Source organism: Carya illinoinensis, chromosome 2 (assembly GCF_018687715.1).
Source record: "Carya illinoinensis cultivar Pawnee chromosome 2, C.illinoinensisPawnee_v1, whole genome shotgun sequence".
Taxonomy (NCBI): domain Eukaryota; kingdom Viridiplantae; phylum Streptophyta; class Magnoliopsida; order Fagales; family Juglandaceae; genus Carya; species Carya illinoinensis.
Genome location: NC_056753.1, coordinates 36,171,751 through 36,193,321, shown reverse-complemented (window position 1 = coordinate 36,193,321; position 21,571 = coordinate 36,171,751). Strand labels below are relative to the sequence as shown.

At 35.5% G+C, this 21,571-nt stretch overlaps 2 protein-coding genes across 5 annotated transcripts; one reads left to right on the top strand and one right to left on the bottom strand.

The window, feature by feature from the left end:
- Positions 1-10,288: 10,288 nt before the first annotated feature.
- LOC122301446 (ras-related protein Rab2BV-like) lies at positions 10,289-12,650 on the top strand. 3 transcript variants are annotated; one of them, XM_043112813.1, is made up of 3 exons: positions 10,289-10,469; positions 10,721-10,914; positions 11,966-12,650. In XM_043112813.1, the coding sequence occupies exons 2-3, from the start codon at positions 10,750-10,752 to the stop codon at positions 12,455-12,457; spliced, it is 657 nt and encodes a 218-aa protein (XP_042968747.1). In that variant the 5' UTR covers positions 10,289-10,469; positions 10,721-10,749; the 3' UTR covers positions 12,458-12,650. The 3 variants fall into 3 exon arrangements, with proteins under 3 accessions (XP_042968747.1, XP_042968749.1, XP_042968748.1); XM_043112815.1 differs by having other exon boundaries at positions 10,293-10,469; positions 11,969-12,650; XM_043112814.1 differs by lacking the exon at positions 10,289-10,469 and having other exon boundaries at positions 10,487-10,914.
- Positions 12,651-12,880: 230 nt separating this feature from the next.
- Positions 12,881-18,302, bottom strand: LOC122301444 (protein DA1-related 2-like). 2 transcript variants are annotated; one of them, XM_043112811.1, is made up of 12 exons: positions 17,728-18,302; positions 17,413-17,576; positions 16,594-16,681; positions 16,380-16,494; positions 15,451-15,571; positions 15,194-15,277; positions 14,776-14,895; positions 14,474-14,686; positions 14,337-14,399; positions 14,100-14,215; positions 13,457-13,515; positions 12,881-13,378 (listed from the first exon to the last, which is right to left on the bottom strand). In XM_043112811.1, the coding sequence occupies exons 1-12, from the start codon at positions 17,735-17,737 to the stop codon at positions 13,062-13,064; spliced, it is 1,470 nt and encodes a 489-aa protein (XP_042968745.1). In that variant the 5' UTR covers positions 17,738-18,302; the 3' UTR covers positions 12,881-13,061. The 2 variants fall into 2 exon arrangements, with proteins under 2 accessions (XP_042968745.1, XP_042968746.1); XM_043112812.1 differs by having other exon boundaries at positions 17,413-17,554.
- Between the last annotated feature and the right edge of the window lie 3,269 nt (positions 18,303-21,571).

Sequence of the window (21,571 nt, the reverse complement as noted above, 5' to 3'; positions counted from 1 at the left end):
ACCTGCTCCCATCTTAACTGCCAAACCTGATATTGATTATATTCAACAATATTTAGATGGTACTGTCAAAATTAGCTTTGAACATACTCCGGCGACAAGTTTCAGAAGAAACTCTTTTGCTGGATCTAGATCTTCTTTTAATCCTGCAGCAGAAGACTGTGAAAGAAGAGATCAAAATCTCAATATCTTTCTTACGGATTCTGCAAAAGCTGCTCAACCTGTTTTAAATAATTCTGATTTAAAAATGAAAGGGCTCTCTACGTCCTCTCAAATTACCTCTGCCTTTTATTCAGCCAAAGATGTTGAAACATCTAAAGGCAAGTCCATAAAGGAAGAAGCTAATAAGGATGATGAAGATGCTTCAACATTGTCTCCTACAGCTTCAGATATGGCTGCTTCCATTGCTCCTTTACCTAGTCAGCTTAATGTCATTAACAGAAATTATTTTGAAATAGATCTAATTTCTTTGTTCAAAGATTACAATTCAAAAGAAAACCGTGATAAGAGAAAAACTTATCATGCGACTTTTTCTGATCTTGAAAAATCACGTGTTAAACGCAAATGGAAAGAAGAGATGAATACCAAACAAAAACATATTCTCTTCTTTGATTTCCTTGAAAATTACTATGTTTCTAAAAATAGTTTGAATGTTTTACAAACTGATTTCGTCAAGGAAGAAGGAAGGACTACTGTTAAGTCCAGTCACCCTCCTTCAGAGGCAATTATTATTTCCCATTTAGGTGTTGATTTAACTGCTTCACCTTTTAAAGCACCTAATGCTGAGTCCAATGATCGTGAAACTAACACAGTTTTGTCTGAAACTAAGAAAATTATCCAACAGAATAATTTTTCTAATACTTATCTCCAAACCATAGGACAACAACTGGATAGAATCGAAGAAAAGATAGAAAATCCAATTTCTATCCAATCTTCAAAACCTGTTTCTCAGTCTATTGAAAATTCTTTACTTATTTTACCAGAAAAAAGGCCAATTTTTGATCCCAAAACCAAACAAGCCCGAACCCTTGATCAAATTAATCAAATGCTTCAAAAAATTAAGACTGAAAAATCCTCCTCTAGTAAACCAGAAAAATCCTCAAATGCTTTGACCAACAAAGAGGAAGAAGATGGTTTTATTCAAACTACAGATGAAGCCTCATCCGAAAGTAATTCTTCAACTGTACGAAACATTGATTTACTCGAAAAGAATTTCCAACTTGCTGGTCTTGAATCTAAACCCAATCCAATGAGCTTTACAAGAAATTGGTATTCAAAACCTACCCCCCCTGATTTACAATTCGAAGAAAAGATCTTCCAATCCCAATCCTCTTATTCAGCTAATAAAACTTACGAATGGAATATTGATGGAATGTCTGAACAGGAAATACTAAATACCATGAGTAAAATGTCTTTAGTTGCAAATGCTTACATTAATAATAATATTAGAGAACCTGATATTGTTGTTATCTTAACCACTGGTTTTACTGGAATGATCCGTAACTGGTGGGATAAACACCTTTTTCCGGAGACCAGAGAAGCAATCCAACATGCCGTCAAAAAAGATGACAATGGACTTCCTGTTTTTGATCCTGCTATTAACTCTACTCCTTTTGATGGTGTTAATACTTTAATCTATACTATTATTAAGCATTTTATTGGTACTCCTTCGAATATTACAAATCGTGTTTCTGATTATTTAAATAATCTGCGATGCCGTCAGATGTCTGACTACAGATGGTATCAAGATGTTTTTACTTCCAGAGTAATGCTTCGAAACGACAGTCAGAAGCCTTACTGGAAGGAAAAATTCATCGATGGTTTACCCCATCTTTTTGCTCTCAAAGTCAAGGATGAACTTACTGATATTTCAGGATTTCTTAATTACGATAATCTCACTTATGGTGATATTTTTAGTGTAATTAAGAAACTTGGTATTAGTATGTGTAATGGTCAACGTATGCTTCGTCAACAATTGAAAAATAGTAAGAAAGCCAAATACGAAATGGGAACATTTTGTGAACAATATGGCCTTCCTCCTATTGCTCCTTCTAGACGAAAGCCCAAACAGTTTAAACAGTTTTCCAAACCTCGTGGTGGTTACAAGAGAAAACCCCGTGATGATTTTTACAAAAAATCTCCTAACAAGAAATCCTTTCCTAAAAAGAAGAATTTCCAAAATGCTTCAAAAGGAAAATGTTTTAATTGTGGGAAGAAGGGACATTTTGCTGATAAATGTACCCAGAAACCTAACAAGTTCAAAAATAAGCTTAATGCGTTGAATATTAGTGTCATTGATCAAGAAGAGTTATTCCAACTCATGGAAATGAAAGCTTCTTCCTCTGACATGAGTGAATTCAGTTCTAGTGATTCAGAATATCACTCAGAAACTGGATCTTCTGATTCTCCCATTATCAAGCTTGGTTGTAACTGCACTGACTCTTGTTGCAAACCTACAGGAAAAACAATTAATGTTTTATCCAAAGGTGAAGAACAAGAAAATCTTTTATTAACTATGATTTCACAAATTCAGGATCCAGAGCTTAAACAAGAATACCTTCTTAAGCTCAAAAAGACACTGACTCATCCTGAGTCAGAGCCTCCTAAACAAAGGATCAATTTTCAAGAAACTTTAGAAAGGTTTCAAAAGAAAAAACCTAAAGAAGTTTCCACCCAAGATTTACAAAATGAAGTAAATCTAGTCAAAAAAGAGATTATTGAACTCAAGACTGAGGTCAATAAACTCAAAGATTCAAACTCTGCTTTACAGCAAGAGCTTTTATGTATTCAAATTGATAAACAGTTTGATCATAACATCCCTTCTGACGATGAGCAACCTTCTAGTTCTGAGAAAAATGAAGAGAAATCTTCAGAAAATCAGATTGCTTTAATTCGCCATTCCATTCCACCTAAATGGTTTTCACGAGTTAACATTGTCATTGCTCATGATTTCAAATTCTCTGTTATTGCTATGATTGATTCCGGATCGGATATGAATTGTATCCAAGAAGGATTAGTTCCCAGTAGATATTATGAAAAATCTACTGAAAAGCTATCAGCGGCAAATGGCTCTAGAATGAAGATCAATTATGAGCTAAGCAATGCTCATGTTTGCCAAGATAATGTTTGCTTTAAAATCCCTTCTGTTCTTGTCCGAAATATGTCTGATAAAGTCATATTAGGAATTCCTTTTATCTCTATTTTATATCCTTTTATTTCTGACAAAGATGGAATCACTACTGATCCTTTTGGATAGAAAGTGAAATTTACCTTTACTTCAAAAGTCGAAATCGACACTGATAAGAGCTTAAAATCCTTGCTTTTAGCAAAAAACCAACATTTGAATTTCCTTCAACAGGAAATCAAATATAAAAAGATCTCTGAACATTTGTCTAATCCTCTGCTTCAATCAAAAATTGCTGATTTTAATCAGAGATTAATCTCTGATGTTTTTTCTAATCTTCCCAATGCTTTTTGGCATAGGAAAAAACATGTTGTTTCCCTTCCTTATGTTAAGGATTTCTCTAAGAAAAACATTCTCACTAAAGTTCGCCCTATTCAGATGAATAGTGAAACTTTAGAATTCTGTAAACAAGAAATCAAAGATTTGCTTGCTAAAAACATTATTAGACCTAGTAAATCTCCTTGGTCATGTGCTGCTTTCTATGTCCAGAAAAATGCAGAAATAGAGAGAGGTACTCCTCGTTTGGTCATTAATTACAAGCCTCTGAACAAAGTCTTAGAGTGGATCAGGTATCCCATCCCCAATAAAAATGACTTAATTCAGAGATTGAGTGATGCAGTAGTTTTCTCCAAATTTGACCTTAAGTCAGGATTTTGGCAAATTCAGATCTGTGAGTCAGATAGATACAAAACCGCCTTCACTACTCCCCTTGGTCACTACGAGTGGAACGTGATGCCCTTTGGTCTAAAAAATGCCCCTAGTGAATTCCAAAATATCATGAATGACATTTTCAATGCCTTCACCCATTTTACCATTATTTACATTGATGATGTTCTCATATTCTCCAAATCCATTGATGAACACTGGAAACATTTGCAATCGTTTCCTGATATCATCAGATTAAATGGTCTTGTTGTTTCTGCAAAGAAAATTAATTTGTTTCAAACCAAGATTCGTTTCCTTGGTTATGATATTTCAGAAAGCAAAATTAGACCCATCAATCGGCCTATAGAATTTGCTGACAAATTTCCTGATATCATCATTGATAAAAATCAGTTACAAAGATTCCTTGGTTCTCTCAATTATGTCGCTGAATTCTATCAAAACATGAGAAAACAATGTAAACCATTGTTTGATCGTTTGCATACTAATCCTCCTGTTTGGACAGATGTTCATACCAATCTCATTAAACAAATCAAGGCATATGTCAAGACTCTTCCATGCCTTGGTATTCCTACTCCTGATTCATTCAAAATAGTAGAAACAGATGCCTCAGACATTGGTTATGGTGGCATTCTGAAACAAAAAGTTTCACCAGATTCTTCTGAACAGATTGTTCGTTTTCATTCTGGAGTCTGGAACCCTGCACAGCATAATTATAGCACTATTAAAAAAGAAATACTTACTATAGTATTATGCATATCAAAATTTCAAAGTGATTTATTAAACAAAAAATTTCTGCTACGCATTGACTGCATGAGTGCTAAATATGTATTAGAACAGGATGTTCAAAACATTGCATCTAAACATATTTTCGCCAGATGGCAAGCTATTTTAAGTGTTTTTGACTTTGATATTGAGTATATTAAAGGTTCTGATAATTCTATTCCTGATTTCCTTACTACCTTGGGTAGTATATATCAACCTGCTTCTTTTGCTTCAACTGTTTCAACTCCATATGATCCATATGCCAAACCTATTGCTTCAGCAACAGCAAGGCCTACTCAATTATTTCTCCCTGCTTCAAAAACCCAATACATCAAAAAAATGTATTCTTGGAACCTATTCTACATTGAATCCAATCGATCCATAGACACAGATCCCTATAAGATAGCTACCCGCTATTTTCCCCCCAATTTCCATTGGATCCCGGAGAATCCAGCCAAAAATCTCCAGTTTTATTCCAGTATTCTGATCCACACTGATTCCTTAACCATTAAACCCATTTATGATAAAACAAATGATTCCAAACTGATTTATCATAGTGCTTACATTCTCAGATTCATTACTGAAGAAGATTGGGGTACACACCCCTCTACTTCCAAGAAACTCCGTGATTTAGAAATTACTTACAATTATTATGACTACATTGATGCCTGGTTCAGGTTCATGCTTTTCCAGACACCAGATATGTCACATTCGTGGTTTTTCAACTTTGATAAGAATTTCAGAGGAAAAATTCCACTGTGGTTCAATAAATGGTGGCACCAATTTGGACTCATTCCCGACATTTTCCCAGAGGAACTCCAACGGGCCTACAAATCCTTTATTCAAGCAATCTCTTCAAAGTTGGATGCATATGAGTCTAAATTTCCATACTGCATTCATTTCAGTAAAAGATTCAAACCTCCATGGATCCTAAAATGGTCCTACGAGAAAAATGGTGATATTCTACACAGGTTTGCCTTTGTTAAATGGTGGGACAGATTTCCTCACATGGCAAACATGATCAATACTATTTCTAAAGAGTTTGGTCAGACCACCCTTAATCTGAAAAACTCTGAAGATTTTCCTGCTATTGACCGATCAGCGCCTGAATATCCATTAATCCAGGCACCTACCAGTTCGACCACTTCAAAGAAGAAAGCAACTATTTCCTCTTCTCAGAAGTCTGTTCAATCCTCCAAGTCCAAGAAAAAGAATATTTCTACAGGACTAACAAAGAAGGATTTAATTCACCTACTCCAACAATCGCTGAAGGAAGACAGCTCTGACCCAGAATCAGAAGCCTCCTCTGAAGCCTCCTACAGTAACACATTTGGACATGATTCAGAAGACACTCCAAGACTATCTGATGACTGATCCATTATTATCCAGCTGACAGCCAGCTACCTTGATTCACGGGATTGAATACACTGTTCAATCACAGGCGACATATTTACTGTACCTCTACTCATGATTGTGTACAGTACCATTTACTATTCTACTTTCACTGTATCTCTACTTTAATGATTGTATACAGTGCTTCCTTGCTCTATAAAAGGAATGCCTGGCTTCAGCATTAGGCACAACTTCTTTTAGAGCTTCTCCCTCGACTCTAGGTACTACGCCCAGAGCCTCTCCTCTCCCTCACCTTCCTTCTCTTCTTCTTCATCCCTAACCTCTCCAGATATTCTTCTGTAATCTTGTTTAAACTTGTTTATTTTAATAAACTTGTTTATATTCAGTACTTGCTTATATTTTCATTATTTATTTTCTGCAATCATATTTATATATATATGTATATATATAAAAGCAATATCGTTTTGTTTATAAATTATTAATAATAACTAAATTAGAGTAAATATTTCGATGAAATGTGGGACTATATATAAGTACATATATTTCATTTACGTGAATTATTTATTTACTTTTTTTTTTAAAAAATAAATTATAAATTATTTTTTCCCAAGCCACTCCAGTATAATAAACACTGGTAAGAATGCCTAATATATATATAGAAAATGTTTTCTCATCAGTTACTATTCACCACTCCATACCATACATCTTATAAAAAGTATTTATATATCCTATAAAAAGTATCCCTACATCTTATAAAAATACTATAAGTGGTTGGTGTGAAAGTGAATAGTGGCTGATCATAATAAATCTCATATATATGTATATATATACAAGAAAAATAAGTATTTATAAATATTTTTTTTTTAAATGAGAATGATTATTTGCAACGAAAACATACTTATTTTAACTAAAAATAATAATTTTTTTAGCATAATTGATCATAAATAAATAGTTTTCTTATAATAAATGTAAGATGAGAAGCTAGCTAGCTAGGAACTATGAGATCAAGTGGTATTTAATTAAGTCGTTGAAAATGATTGACGCTTTTATAAATAATGGCATATATTGTTGTCTACTGTACCATTATTGCAATGGTGAGATAAAGGTAATTAGAAATAAAGATATTAAAGGAACGTCGAGATAAGGACAATAGTGAGACAAGAATATTATTTAGTATTGAAATTATTATTTAAAATGGGAAAGCAAAGACGACTACTGTGGATCGAATGCATGTGGCATTAACAGGAATATATCTCTAACCTATAAGATATCAAGCCAATATATATATATATATATATACACTGCCATTATGAAATTTGATGTAACATCATTATAAAAAAACCCTTCGTCTCATCCCAACTACTAACATTGAAATTAAAGACCAGTATCCTCAGAAAAGTCTGCACAACATACAAATTAATAAATCATCTTCTTAATATATATCTTTTTATATTAACCCACCCACCCACCCACTAACTCACCCACGCCACTGGGCCCTACTCTCATTACAACATTTTTTTCACTAAATTATCTTCTATGTTTCAAAAGTTCCAAACAAAGATCTTTGTACAAGGTCTTCATCGGAGCATTAAATTTCTCTCTCCTCGCCTATGAATTTTTAATACAAATTAATAAAATCGAAAACTTGAGTGAATCCTATTGTGATTAAATTTTTAGAAAACAAAATAATAATTAAGTCGGAAGCAAAATAATAATTAAGTTGTAATTAGTCTTTAATTAAGAGAATACTCGCTTTGCCAAGCTATGGCTATTGGTAGCTTGACCGCGATGAGCTCTGACGTGAACGTAAGGAAGCTTCTCAGCTTCTCGAGAGATTTCCATCTTGATCTTCTTCGTACACTGTTTGCCCTGAATTTTTCCCCCAAAAACTTAAAGTTGGTCCAAGTTCAGATACGGAAGTGATGGAAATTACCGAAAACGAATTCCCAAAAAAAAAAAAGACAAAAACATAACCTTGGATTTTACCTTCTTCTCCCGCTCCTTCCTCTTCTTCGACATCTGGTTCTTGATATCCACCGTCGGATCAGAAACCAAGAGATGGGATGGGGTTCGAGTCGTGCTGGCTCGCTCTTCACCTTCTCCAAGTTCGTGCCTGAATTCGACGGCACTGAGACGATATGAGGTTGTATCAAACAATTAGAGGCCTCAAATGAATTAGCAAATAAAAATAAGGATAAAAATCTATAGAAAATTTTGTTTCCCCAGAAAAAATTAAATAAAAAACCTCTTCTTTCTTCTCTTCAGACTTGGAGTCTCTTTCTCCTGAAGCTTCTTCTCTTCCTCAGCCTTTGGTTTGGGGATTGGAGAGATAAGATTGACCTGCTTATGGCTTTTCCTCTTAAATCTCTCCAAAAGCCTATTTCTATCCCTCCCATTAGTAGCCGACCAAGCAAATCTCAAAAATTCTAAAATTCGAGTCGTGCTGGCTCGCTCTTCACCTTCTCCAAGTTCGTGCTTGAATCTAATGGCACTGAGCTCGTCTCCAGAGAGTGCTCACCGGAGGCAAAGCCCGAAACCCAAGTTTCTGCTCCTAAAAATCAAACTCGCCCATCGTATCAAAATTACACAATCTTTATCATTCTTCAAGTAAGAAAAAACACAAAAATGAAAGAAAATAGAAGAAGACTAAGAAGAAAGCGGCCGTGGAGGAGGTAAAAGTTGATGGAGATTCTGTGAAGAGGAATAAATGAAGAGAGAGAGAGAGAGAGAGAGAGAGAGAGAGAGAGAGAGAGAGAGTGGTTCAGCAAGATGGGGAGTGGAGACAAAGAGATAAGAGAGAAGAGAGAGATGAAGAGAAAAAGAATCGAGAAAAGTAGAAAAGTAAAAAGATAAAGAAAAGGACAAAAAAGGATAAAAAAGACTAAACACACGGAAAGAGTGAAGACATGAAATATACAGAAACGGAATGAGAATTTACTGCTCATTCCTGTAGCAGCAGGATAGACACTTATTATTATAGAGAGAAAAGCCAAACCGGTTGGGGGCCAGTGTGGGAACCACATGTCTGGATATTTCACATTGTAAAATTACAAAACCATTAAAAAAATCGAAACTTTCAATTGATGATAATTTAAAGTGATTAAAAAATGGAGAGAGATTATAATTGATCCGTTAGACATGTCGAGTCTGTCAATGTCCAAATCAGGAGGCATTATGTTTAGGAAAAATATAGTTGCAAGCACAATTGTGTACTAATCTGTACATTAATGTGATGTGATTGGTTAAAAAGTAAATTTGATTGAAAACAGTATTAATTTAAATTTTAAGTATGAATAAATCAGTATTGGTACACAGATTAGTGTGCAACTGTGCTTGTATGTAGCAAAACTCTTATGTTTAACCGTTTTAGATCGAAGGGGCTGATAAACAATGCCCAGTCCAACAAGCCAACTTAATGGGCCTCCCAGCCCAATAAACCGAAGCAATGGGCCAGATTTCGATTGAACGATTCTATACAAGACTCGAATTTATAACTGGGCTCCTGCATTTTTTAATTATTTTTTTTTTTTTGAAAAAAAGAGCCGTATCTATTAAGTTTACCAAGAGAATTATAAAGAGAAAATTTAAATAAATATATTAAAAGCTTCAAACAACTAAAATAAAGATTAAATGCATCTTTTTATAGTCAAAACTTCAAAACAACATCATCTTTCTAATCTTGATTATTGAGATGGAGAAAAAATGAAGGATATAACACAACCTTGATTATCATATCTTAATAAAATTAATTTTAGACAATATTCCCATGGCTTCAAGGACAATATTAAAAAAAATTAAAAAATTAAAAAAAAAAAGGGGGGGGGGGGCCTCCCCTGCCTCTATCCATCCTAGGCTTTCTTGCATAACCTTTGATCAATCTGGAATCTAATCCGATGCGGGTGTAAATTAAATTAATCAAATGAAATAGGGAAGGAAAAAACCAAAACAGAGCCAAATTTGTCAACAACCAAACAGATGACAAGTAGTTTTTATGCTATTAGTTCATTACCAAACAATAACACTATCACGAGTTTCAGTTTCAATCATTTTCAAAATTATAATTTCATTTATATTCTATTGTGAAAAAGAAATATTACAGCCTACAGTTGATGGGCCTTGTTTTATAGACAGACATTACGATTAATAAAAAAATATAAAACAAAAAATAATTCAAAGTGAGATGCCTCACAATTGAAAACAAAATTACATTTACAACCTTTTTTCTTTTAATTTATTTATATTTAAACTTTGGTTGAAATAAGAAGAATATGTAATTTTAAAGTTTTTCCATCTTCTTTTATTTGGTAAATAACTTACCAATTTTCGCTCGTTCTTTCCCACGTGAAAGGCCGGTTTAGGCGCCTTTGCTTCCGTTATTCTGTTTCTTATCATTTGGCTTTGGAAAATTCTTACCTTCCGACTCCCTCCTTTTCCTTCTCCCTTAACTTTTCCAAAGCAAAATCATTGTGATAACAAAGCAGTAGTTCACCATCTTAATTTTTTTGGGGTTAGTTGTTTACTCTCATTTGTATTTTCTTAGAACACGTTTGCTTCTCGAGTAAAACACTAAGAAAAGAGAAAAAGAAAATGCAGGCTGAAAAGAAGCCAGCCACATTTGCAATTTTCATTTCCATAATTCCAGCAATTTCGTTTAGAGACACAACCGGATCGATCTTGATTATCGATTTTGGCATTTGATGTTAATGCATGCGTGGTTTTGGAACTAATCGTGTTATAATCTGTCTGTCTGGTTGGCAGGTTTTGGGTAGCTGTACGGAGTATAACAAATGGCGTACAAGGTGGACCATGAATATGATTATCTCTTCAAGATCGTACTGATCGGGGACTCGGGCGTTGGGAAATCGAACATTCTATCCAGGTTTACGCGGAACGAGTTCTGCCTTGAGTCCAAGTCCACCATTGGTGTTGAATTTGCGACCAGGACATTACAGGTCGCTTTTAATTATTTCATACCTTCAAAAGATGTAATCTTTAATTTATTGGCTTATTATTTACCATTCCTTGGGGTGGGCTTTGATCATGCTACGTATATTACTGTTTTTTTTGTTGATTTGATCATTTCCTCCTGTTGAGCATTCAGAAAATTTTACCTTTATTTGGGGATGGATTAATATTATAATATTAATATATTGTTTGAATATTATATATTTTGATTCATAAAACTAAAAAAGTATTACGAATATTTCAAGATATAAAAACATTCTCAAATTTGGGGATATATGACGCACGTATATGGTAATGGAAGATCACAGATTACAGATGACTGAGTGTGGAGGTAGAGAAAGGAGAAAAGAAAATGAAATTAAGGAAAAATATTGAAGGAAACTCAAGGATAAAAGCCACTTTTAGGAAACACAAAGTAAAAGAGAATTCAAAGATAAGAGAGTTTAAAGGGGATTGAAGTGAGAATGTAGAAACTGATATAATTTGTGAATTTTGTTTGGAAGAAAATAATATTTTTGGCTTCTATAAAACTTGTAGGGTCAAAATTTTATGTTTTTAATAAGAATTTAATTATTTTAGAAGATCTGAGGCTACAAAATGAATTTGAACAGAAATCTAATATACAGATTTAAAAAATATAGTTAATAGTTGTTTTAAGAGAGGTAAAGGGGTCATTTAGATTTTGGGGTGACTATTTATAATTTCTGGTGCCCAAGCAAGTGCAATCAGAAACTGAAATTAATAGGTGATTTTTCATGTTTACAAATACGTAAATTCTTATCAGTGAACTATGCGTAGCTGCATCCTTCTCCCTTTACAGGAGTCCCATGGAGTAATGGAGGTTAGACTACAAGAAAATAGAGTAATCTGCTTTGTAGTATTTGAAGTTTTCAATCCATCTTTTTGCTGCAAATAATGCTACATACAAGTCCTGTGCGTGCAAGCCCGGAGCTTATACAATTCATTATACTTTGATGCATATATGTATGTGTCATGCATTAGCAGCACTTCCAATTGATAATAATGATCATGTTGTAGCAGGTAGAGGGGAAAACAGTCAAGGCACAAATATGGGACACGGCCGGTCAAGAGAGGTACCGAGCCATCACCAGTGCTTACTACAGAGGTGCTGTAGGCGCGCTTTTGGTCTACGACATTACCAAGAGACAAACCTTCGACAATGTCCATCGGTGGCTTCGTGAGCTCAGGGACCATGCTGACTCCAACATTGTCATCATGATGACTGGGAATAAGGCTGATCTCAATCATCTCAGAGCTGTCTCAGCAGAAGATGCTCAGATCTTGGCTGAGAAGGAATGCCTCTCTTTCCTTGAGACTTCAGCTTTGGAGGCCTTCAATGTCGAGAAGGCATTCCAGACCATTTTGTTGGATATTTACCATATAATAAGCAAGAAAGCTCTGGCAGCGCAGGAGGCAGCTTCCTCCTCTGGAATTCCTCATGGCACTATCATTAATGTCTCGAATCCATCGGGTAATAGAATCAAAGGAGTTTGTTGCACTAGTAATTAACTTGGTATTTCTCCATAGATAGGGGAAAAATGAGAAGCAGGTATGCATGCATTAATTGACAATTTTGTTCTTTCTTTCGTGACTGACATGGGGGATACTTAATTTCTACCTTCTGTCGTGTATATTTTCTCTAATAGGTCATTTGAAAACCAGGTTTATCGTTTATAAGAACCATGGACGTTGAAATTGAAAATGATTCTCACCATTTTTGTTATTTGATTTGACACTTATTTGTACGGATACCCAAAAATTTGGCGTCATTTACTGGGAAATGGAAGGTATAAGAACTATAATTACTTGGTGGGAATTACCCTGCTAGCCATATCCCAGTAAATATTCCAGAAAGTTTCTAGAGCAATGTAGCTCAACTTCGAAGGCATGAATGATGCAGATGGTAGCAAAGCAATAAAACACTGACCGATGTAAAAAGTTTTGCACCTCTAGTAAAAAGTTTATATTATTAGACTGTAAGAGGCATTTTTGACATACGTCCCCCCTATGAAAATTGAAGGGGCATGTCGTCCGAGCTTCTGTTAGGGGCTGAACTCTTTCAAGGAGCATATTGGTATCTTTAAGATAAAGCCACTGAAAACATCTCTTCCGATTAAAATGGGAAGTTCCCAGTATAATGAATGTGGTCCAGGGTGGAGCGTAAACCATACTTTTTGACAGCTGCATTGGCAGCCCTAAATCCTCCTCCATATGCTGGGGAAGCGTCATTTGCGATTTGGTGCATGAAAAACTCACCCAGTTTATTTTCGACATCAGACTTTACACCTTTTTTTGACGATGATGATGAGGACGAAGCTGCTGATGTAGATGGCATGCTTCCGAATCTTGTCGTCACTTCTGACTCGAGCCACATGTATGAAAGCACCTGACAGATACCTTCCTCTACCTCTGGGTTAAGATTCCGGAAGCCTGCATAATTCAAAGCTAATGAAGATGACATGATGTGTATCCAGAAAATGATCCAAAGAGATTCAGAAGGGCATCTACCTCTAAGGCGTAACCAGCCATGCATCAACTCATGGGCAAGAATAGCACCTGTGAGTAATCTGTATCCGGCAAAGATATCACACATTAAGATATGAACATTATCTTATATTCCAGAAGTGGATCTAGTTATTGTTAACATTTAACTTGATATACATAAATTGTCCAATTTCTCACAGTTCTAGCATAGATGGTTCCTAACATATCAGAGTTGTCCGAGGCCCCTGTGTTGTGCAATCGAACAGTTGTGGTTGTTTCGATACTGTTTAGACCCTTTACATGTGAAAGGGATTATTGGTGTTTAGTCTATTTGGACAGTCATTAATTAAAAAGATACATGTCCATATCAACAAAGAAAAGATTCTAATTACACTCCGGTGCCTGCACTACGAGAATAGCAATACAATGAATGGCCAGAATAGGGAGAGAGTATCACTAAAAGCAACCTGTATGGAAGGGGGTGAAGTGTGACCTACGAAATCTCTAAACAGGGCAACTAAAAGGAACTTCATTGTTTTCTTATTTTTCTAACAAATATTCATCATTCTATGGATACTGAAAGAAAATTAAAAGGACACTGTACGGAGTGTTTGGAAAATTCACAAACCCATTTCCCAAAAAATGGGGAAATGGTTTTGACTCTCACCTTGGAAGACCATAGAGGACAAGAATCGCCGTAACTTCACATTTTCGAGTCAGCTTTTGGGGTTGGGTTCTCATTCCTACCAGTCGATAGCCACCAAGTCTCGGCCTTCTATGTATCTGAGTAACATTAATAAAAATCACATGGAAAACACCCAAGAGGCGATAAATATCATTAATCGTTAAATTCTTTCCAAATCAAAAAAGCAAAACCAAATTCTACTAATTTCTGATTACATACACTGGTGACTGTCTGCTCTTCAGAAAGACATAAACCCCTTGTCTCTGGCATGTGATGAACGCCCTGGATGGAACCACTTCAGAATCAGAAAAATTCTACGAAATGGTAAATAAAATGCAAAAGGCAACATTTATTACATTCTTCTCCCCCACAATGGCTTCATTAAGTGCTTGTCTTTCAACCAGAAGCATTGGGATTTGCTGATCGAGTTTCATGTTTATTCCTTCATAATAATCTCGTATGGCGTGGTAAAGGGGTTGACAATCACCGGTATCCATGACAGCAGATTCCATGCACTCTAAGCATAAACGCCTACCATCTCCTAGAGAATAGTATCTCGCGTTCCAAGACTTCGTGACGGAGGAAAAGAGAGCGTAAAAAGATAAGCAGATCAATTTGAATTGATAGAAGGAAATATATTCACTGCCTGAATGATTACCTCTAAACGTTCACAACTACAGCAACGAGCTGTGTTATCGTACTCATGTGATGGACAATATTTTTGAGACCAAAATGGATGGCACCTATACTCGATCAAACCGGCAGCATTTGTTGGGATCTGGATTTTTTTTGTATATTAAAAGTAAGAATGTAGATAACACTCATGATGGCAATCAAAGATTCAATGTAAATCATCTCAGCTATAAAAGAGATTAACTAGCACTCTTGATCCTTTAAGATTATAAAAACTTTTTGTGTGGTAACCCAGGCTTGGAGGATAGGCCTGAAAATGTACTTTAATTGAATAGACATTCTAGTTAGTAGGACACATTTTTTATTAATTGAAAACCAGCAGTATGGCCTCGGAAAAATCAAGAAGCAGTATAGATCAAATGAGGCATAGTAACTTCTCTTACAAATTGGTGGCAAACTTCACATTTCGGATGCTTCAGCTCTTTATAACAAGATTTGTGATAAGGGTTCCTCCCTGACAAAGAAAACTTGGATAGACAGAAAAATCGTAAGAGCAGGTGAAGGAGAAGTTTCATCATCATTACTTGAATGGTTATTCCACCTGTTACTTCGAAAAATCTCAGAAATGGACTCGTAGAGTGGGGAGCAAATTATAGGAAAAAGGGCATTGTAATACCCTGACAAGCCAAGCACTGATTACCTCATGCTCAGTAATTGGGTAACCACAGGCATGACAGCAGAAGCACTCCGGATGGAAAAATGTTCCCATGCAACCCAAATAAATGCCATAGCCTATGTTACGTTTGCATCCTCCGCATATTCTGCAAGTTATCCATAAAAAGGAATCTGATCTATCAAATTCAAGATTGAAAAGGTCATGACTCTCAGACAAGCTATCAACTTTTTTTTTTAATCATTATTAAAGTGGTTATGCTGATCTTTGACAGCCCTGTAGAAACTAAAGTCTAAAAAAATAAATACGAATTTGAGCACAATCCGTATGCCTAGAAAATCCTCAATTAGAAAAAATAAAAAAGAACAAAGAAAGAAAAGACAAAGCAAAACTTTTGGCAAACTGTAATGACTTCATCACCCAAGCAACAAAAGTAAGTTATCTTCTAGGAGAATCAGTTGAAAACAACAAAAAGAACAACCCAATGACATTCATATTTGTGCCAGAATGTGTGTCAAACTGCAAGCAGTGTGGTTTTGCCGTACAGATTATGTTTATGTGTGCTAATTCTCATTACTTATTTTCGTGCAAAGAAAGAATTTATTCAATTCCAAACTGAAGTATATGTTTATCATATTTCACTCTTTTGAAGCTAACGTTACCATGTAAATGAAAAGGTCTTTATCAGGATCAATTGGTTGGGCACTGCCAAGTTATTAGAGACTCGGACCGACCAACCAGTTACGTTTTATTTTTTTATAGACTGGGAAGAACCAGAGGACTTTTCCTGCGAGAAGACCGTTGATTTCTAAAATCAGGTGGTATAAAAAGTGTCTCATCTTTCATCTTTGGAAACAGCCACCGGTTACCAACTTGATCTTACCAGAAAAACCTGGCATTTGACATGCTGATAAGTGATGGCGCAAATAATTACAACTATGACTAAGAAATCGTACCTAACTTCCCTCGCATAATATGGGACAGGAGGATGAGCAGGATATGGAGGTGAATGCAAGCCATCCTGAAGTGCCCTTGCAAGCTGTTCGTCATTGTCTGCCGGTCGTCTATATCCTGGGGATAAAAGAAAAAAAAATGTACAAGTTAGATCGTGACCTTTTTTGAGTATACGAGTGGGTGTAGCTCTGAAACATTGTTAACCAGAGAACCTACCATAGGGTCTCCTAAATTCTTCAGCCAGGGAAAGTTCAATTGCACGGTCTAGTTCTTCTTTTTCCTTCTGTGCCCTATAGCGATCATCCTGAGTATACTACTAAATTAGTAAAGTCTTTATTATATTAACCAAGCAGTTCACATGTAAACATTTCAACACTATCATGTAATGTGAATGAAATCGAGTTCCTGTTATAGGTTGATTGAGTATCAAGCACAATTTCTATAATTCAAATTATATTGGTCATCATGCATAATTTCTCGTGTGGACTAGAAATCTAGAATCCCAAAAACGAAAGTTCTGCGCGTTGAGCTAGATAATGCTATTATGCTGCAAACGTTTAATCCACCGACCATAAGCGTATTTTCAAAATCTACACCGGAACATCAACAAAGACTCAACTACGAGACCTCGATTCTGTAAACCAATTACGGGCATTTCGAAGGGGAAAAGAAGGAAAATTGCATCAGTACAGGCAATACTTATTATAGAAGAATGGAGAAATTTGTGTAAAGCTTTTTCAGCAATTGGGTAAAGCGTGTTAAAAATATAATATAAATAATTAAATTTATTTTTTTTATCAGATTAAACTGTTAGAATAATTGGTGATTTATACAGGATAAGATCCTTGATTTATATCTTATCCAATTATGTATTAGATCTACTATATTGAGGGAAGTCTACCTACACCCAAGGGGTGTATTAAGAAGATATACAAATAATGCAATTGTAACTAATAACAATTAAGAAGTAACTTCACAAAATTTTGCTGCAATCGGAACTAAAAACCATTATCGGCGTGGTAGAGAAGTGTTTACCCATGATGTAGCGGGTGCAGGCCAAATCATGTTTTCCTCACCAAGGAGCTGGGGATGATGGGCACTACCTCCAACCTCTCCCCGGCTGGACCCACTCTTGAAAAGCTTACTCAGCCAATTCATAAAGCGAGACTTTCTCTCCCTGTTCGAAGAAGCAAACTCCCCTGTTTACCACAAATTATTTCAAACCATCCCCCCACATCCAACTAAAAGCAAATGTCCAGTAATATAAAGAACCAAAAAGCCAGTTACTGCCTACGAAAAAAAAATAATGGAAGTGATTATAATCCAATTAAGGAATTCAACGAGACATACGAGCAGACATATATACATATAATCGAACGCGTTCGTTCGAAATGATCCGTTGGCGGTTTTGTAGCAACTAGCAAGTGCGAGAAGCTATATATATAATTGGGTAGTGGCAAGTGCTGTAACTACAAGGCTGAGATAGTTGGTTGACAGTAGAGGGAGCCATGAGGATCGAGAGCAATGTATAGATTTCGCCGGAAGATGGACGGGGCCAAAAGGAACCGTAAAAATAAATATATGAAAAGGACAAATAGAAAAAGAGACGGTTGGGGGGAGGAAGTGACGGCTTGGAGAGGAAGGAGGGAGGGACAAGGCAATAGACATTGTCCGTTAATAATGGGTGGCCAGTTGAAAAGGAGAGAGGAGTGGAAGCTTAGAGAATCTCTGAGAGGGAAAGATGCCTCGCTTGGGAAAAAATGAAGGAGAAAGTCGAGAGAGATCGCTGAAAGTTGAATTCGGTAAGGAATCTGCTGAGGCGGAGAATAAAAAAGTAACGGTGGAGGGCTCGTGAGAATCCAGCTTACAGGGCTTTCACTTTCAGAGACAGACCGGCAATAAAGTGGGATCGATGCGGTATGGAATAGAACAGTGCACGCATTAGAATCTGGAATTTCCTGTCTCTGCGATTTGAATTTTGGAGGAATGTTGCCGGGAATAAAAAGAGTTTCAAATAAGTGCCCTAGATGTTAAGCTCTAATTACACATTTACCACCGGCTTTCAATTTATTTAGGAAAAAAATTGATACGATTAAAATTATTTCTCGAACTCTTTTTATAATTTTAATTTAAATATAATGTAATTATATAAAATTTGGAAGTAAATAAAAATTCTGAGGATTTTAATGAAATAATACTATCATATTAATTTAAGAGAAAATGAATAATTAGTTTGATATTCTCACAAGTTCAAATTATTTATTATAGTTTAGGATAAAAAAGTTCTGGATGAGACGCGGAATGTCTAATAGAGAAAAGAGGAATAGACTAAAAGGAAAATGTTAATATGTTCTATGAGTTTGTCTCTTTGTTTTGATTACGCATATATTTATTTATTTTTTTAAATTTTTTTTAATAATTAAGAAAGTGACTTATAATGTATTGATATATTTTTTTTATTTTAAAAAAATATAAATAAAATAAAATGAGCGGTGCTACTCTACCGCCCAGAGTGCCCCGCTCATTTTGACCGCACGGTTACTTATTTTTTTCTTTTTAGATTTTTTTAATATATTTAAATATTTTTAAAAAATATAAAAAAAATATCAATATATTTAAAATCACTTTCTTAATTATTAAATAAAAAAAATTATAACCAGCAATCACTTTAAGGGAACATGGGAAGAGGGCACAGGCATTTTTCAAATAAAATATAAAATTTGTATTTATGACAGTTAAAACTGTGCCACACGCTAACATTACTATAGACCAAAAATGTAGACAGACTATAAATTGCGATTAGTTGTGGTCCATAACTATAAGGCATAAAGCATTCCACCTGGTCCCCCTGTTTCAAATAATGCCTTTTGTTTTCTTTTATTTTGTTTTCTATGATTCCTTTTCCCCTTAAGGACGATAAAATAATTCTTCTTTTCATCCTCTTCGCTGGCAGTTGCTGATTGAAATAAAATAACATACTGTCGATATCTTCTTTTCTAGATTTCCACTTCCCAATGACATTCTTTGGTAAAAAAAAATACCCATCTTCATGCACAGTTCACAGACAGGAATCCACTTTTAGGACTCCATCAAATGTACTTTGAAGAAATTTTCCATCTGCCCACCACCCACCAAATGCCATGTTTTTTTTATCATCAAACAACAAAGAAAACAGAAAACTCCTAAAATTGCAAAAACAAATGAGGGGGGAAAATAACGTTGTCTACTTTTTTGAGGTTTACTGGAAGTCCACCTCTGTTTCAATTTGTTCTCTCTAATAATGTTTCAATTTTGGTTTTCAAGAACTGCGAAGTAAGGATTTTTAACACCCCCTTCCAGAAAAATATATATCTATGTAGATACATGTAAAGGGGGGAAGTTTTCAAATAGCACAATCGAAAACAGATAAATCTTGGTGCCAAACGATGCAAAGCATGTGATTTTGGTATCAATTTACAAGCCTACATGGTGTATAGCCATAGGTTGTTTCGTAACATTGTTCAGCTAGCATATTTGTTCAAACTTTTAGTACTTTCAAAGTTTCTAACTTAGATTCTTCCTCGCGTATGTCTGAAACTCCAACTCCACCTTGCAACATTGTCATGCCACTGTTGTGCTTGCCTGCTCAACTTTATACAAAATATGATTGACCCAAGTGAGTTTTCCCCCATGAAAACTTGCAGTTTTGAGGTGGATTCTAGAAATTGATAGAACTACTACTGCACCAAAACAAAAACAGAGATGCTGATTATTATCATGTAATAATCAAGAAAATAAAAAACAATAAAGGGCTTTGCAACAATGTAATAATCACGTAAACCTGCCTCTGCCTTTTTGATTGTCATGTTTTTTGACAATATTCATTTGCAAAAGTATGTAAATTATACCATTTTTTCTTGGCTTATGATACTCAAAAAGGATCTTACATATTAAATTCGTCTGCAAAAGAACGCAATAGGCAACTCTGAAATGTGAAAAATTACGCCCAACTGATCTGGTACAATATTACAGCTTTACTGCAGCCTTAATATTTTAATGCATCAGCCTTGGTTTTGAAAGTGCCTCACCAGTCACCACAAGGTTAAGATATCGAAGTACAGCCAAGCGTTTGAATTGTGATTTAAATACGATGGAATACTGGTATGAATGCTGAAAGGAAAGTGACTGTTTGGATTTTTTGGTAAAAGCTTGATATTCTTTTCAGTGACTGCATAAAACAAGGAAAAGAAACTCTAGGGCACTCAGCCAGATGGTGATCAGACCATCCTCGAGAAAACCCATACGATGTGGGCGCGCACCCTTTTATGACTATATCTACCATTTAAGTTGTCATTTGGATAATCATGCCCCAAAGGAAAAAAGAAAAAATTAAATGAGAATCTTTCTTACATATGTATGGAGAAAGATATCGATGTTTTGGTTTCCATCATAAGATGATTTGAGGTTTGTTTGAAGTTGGACTAAAGGATTCCTAAAACTCATACCGCACTTGATTAGGCACAAAGAACCACACTTGAGCAGATATGGTAGGCAGTACGCGGGGTTGCTTTTCAATTATGCAAATGCAGTGTGTCGTCCCTTCACTATTTCATAAAGTGGGCCTCTATGATCTTTGTATCCAGGTTTACAATGGCCAATATTTCTTCGTTACTTTTGTGTACTTCTTTTGACTCTTTTCACCTTTAGAGGTGAGGATTTTCAAATATCCCACGCACTTCGTTACCTATGGAACACGTTTTTTCTACTGTCAATCACATAGATTTAAGATGGTCAGCATCAATGCTAAAAATCCTCACGTTAAATTCCCATAATGATTTATAGCAAATGCAATGACCACTGAATGGCATGAAATAAAGTGAAGCACCGATAGGAAACTCTGCATTTAGGCATATACACATTATACAGACGATGCAGGGGCAAGGGCAGGGGCTCTTGTAAACCATACCTATTGACACCTACCGACCTTGTGACTCTCTGCTGGCAAAGAAAGTGTCAGTGACAACTCGATTTATTCTCGGCTTTAGGTTTCCAATTCGTTTTTTGTTGTTACCTTTTACGAGTGGTAGACAGGGATGAAGTGGTTGGGCTTGATGCAATACCTCCGACTCGAGCCACTTGCAATAGACTAGCAAATTTGCAATGCGCCTCTTTCTATTTGTGCTATTCATACCGTGGTGGAGCTTCTTTTTTTTTT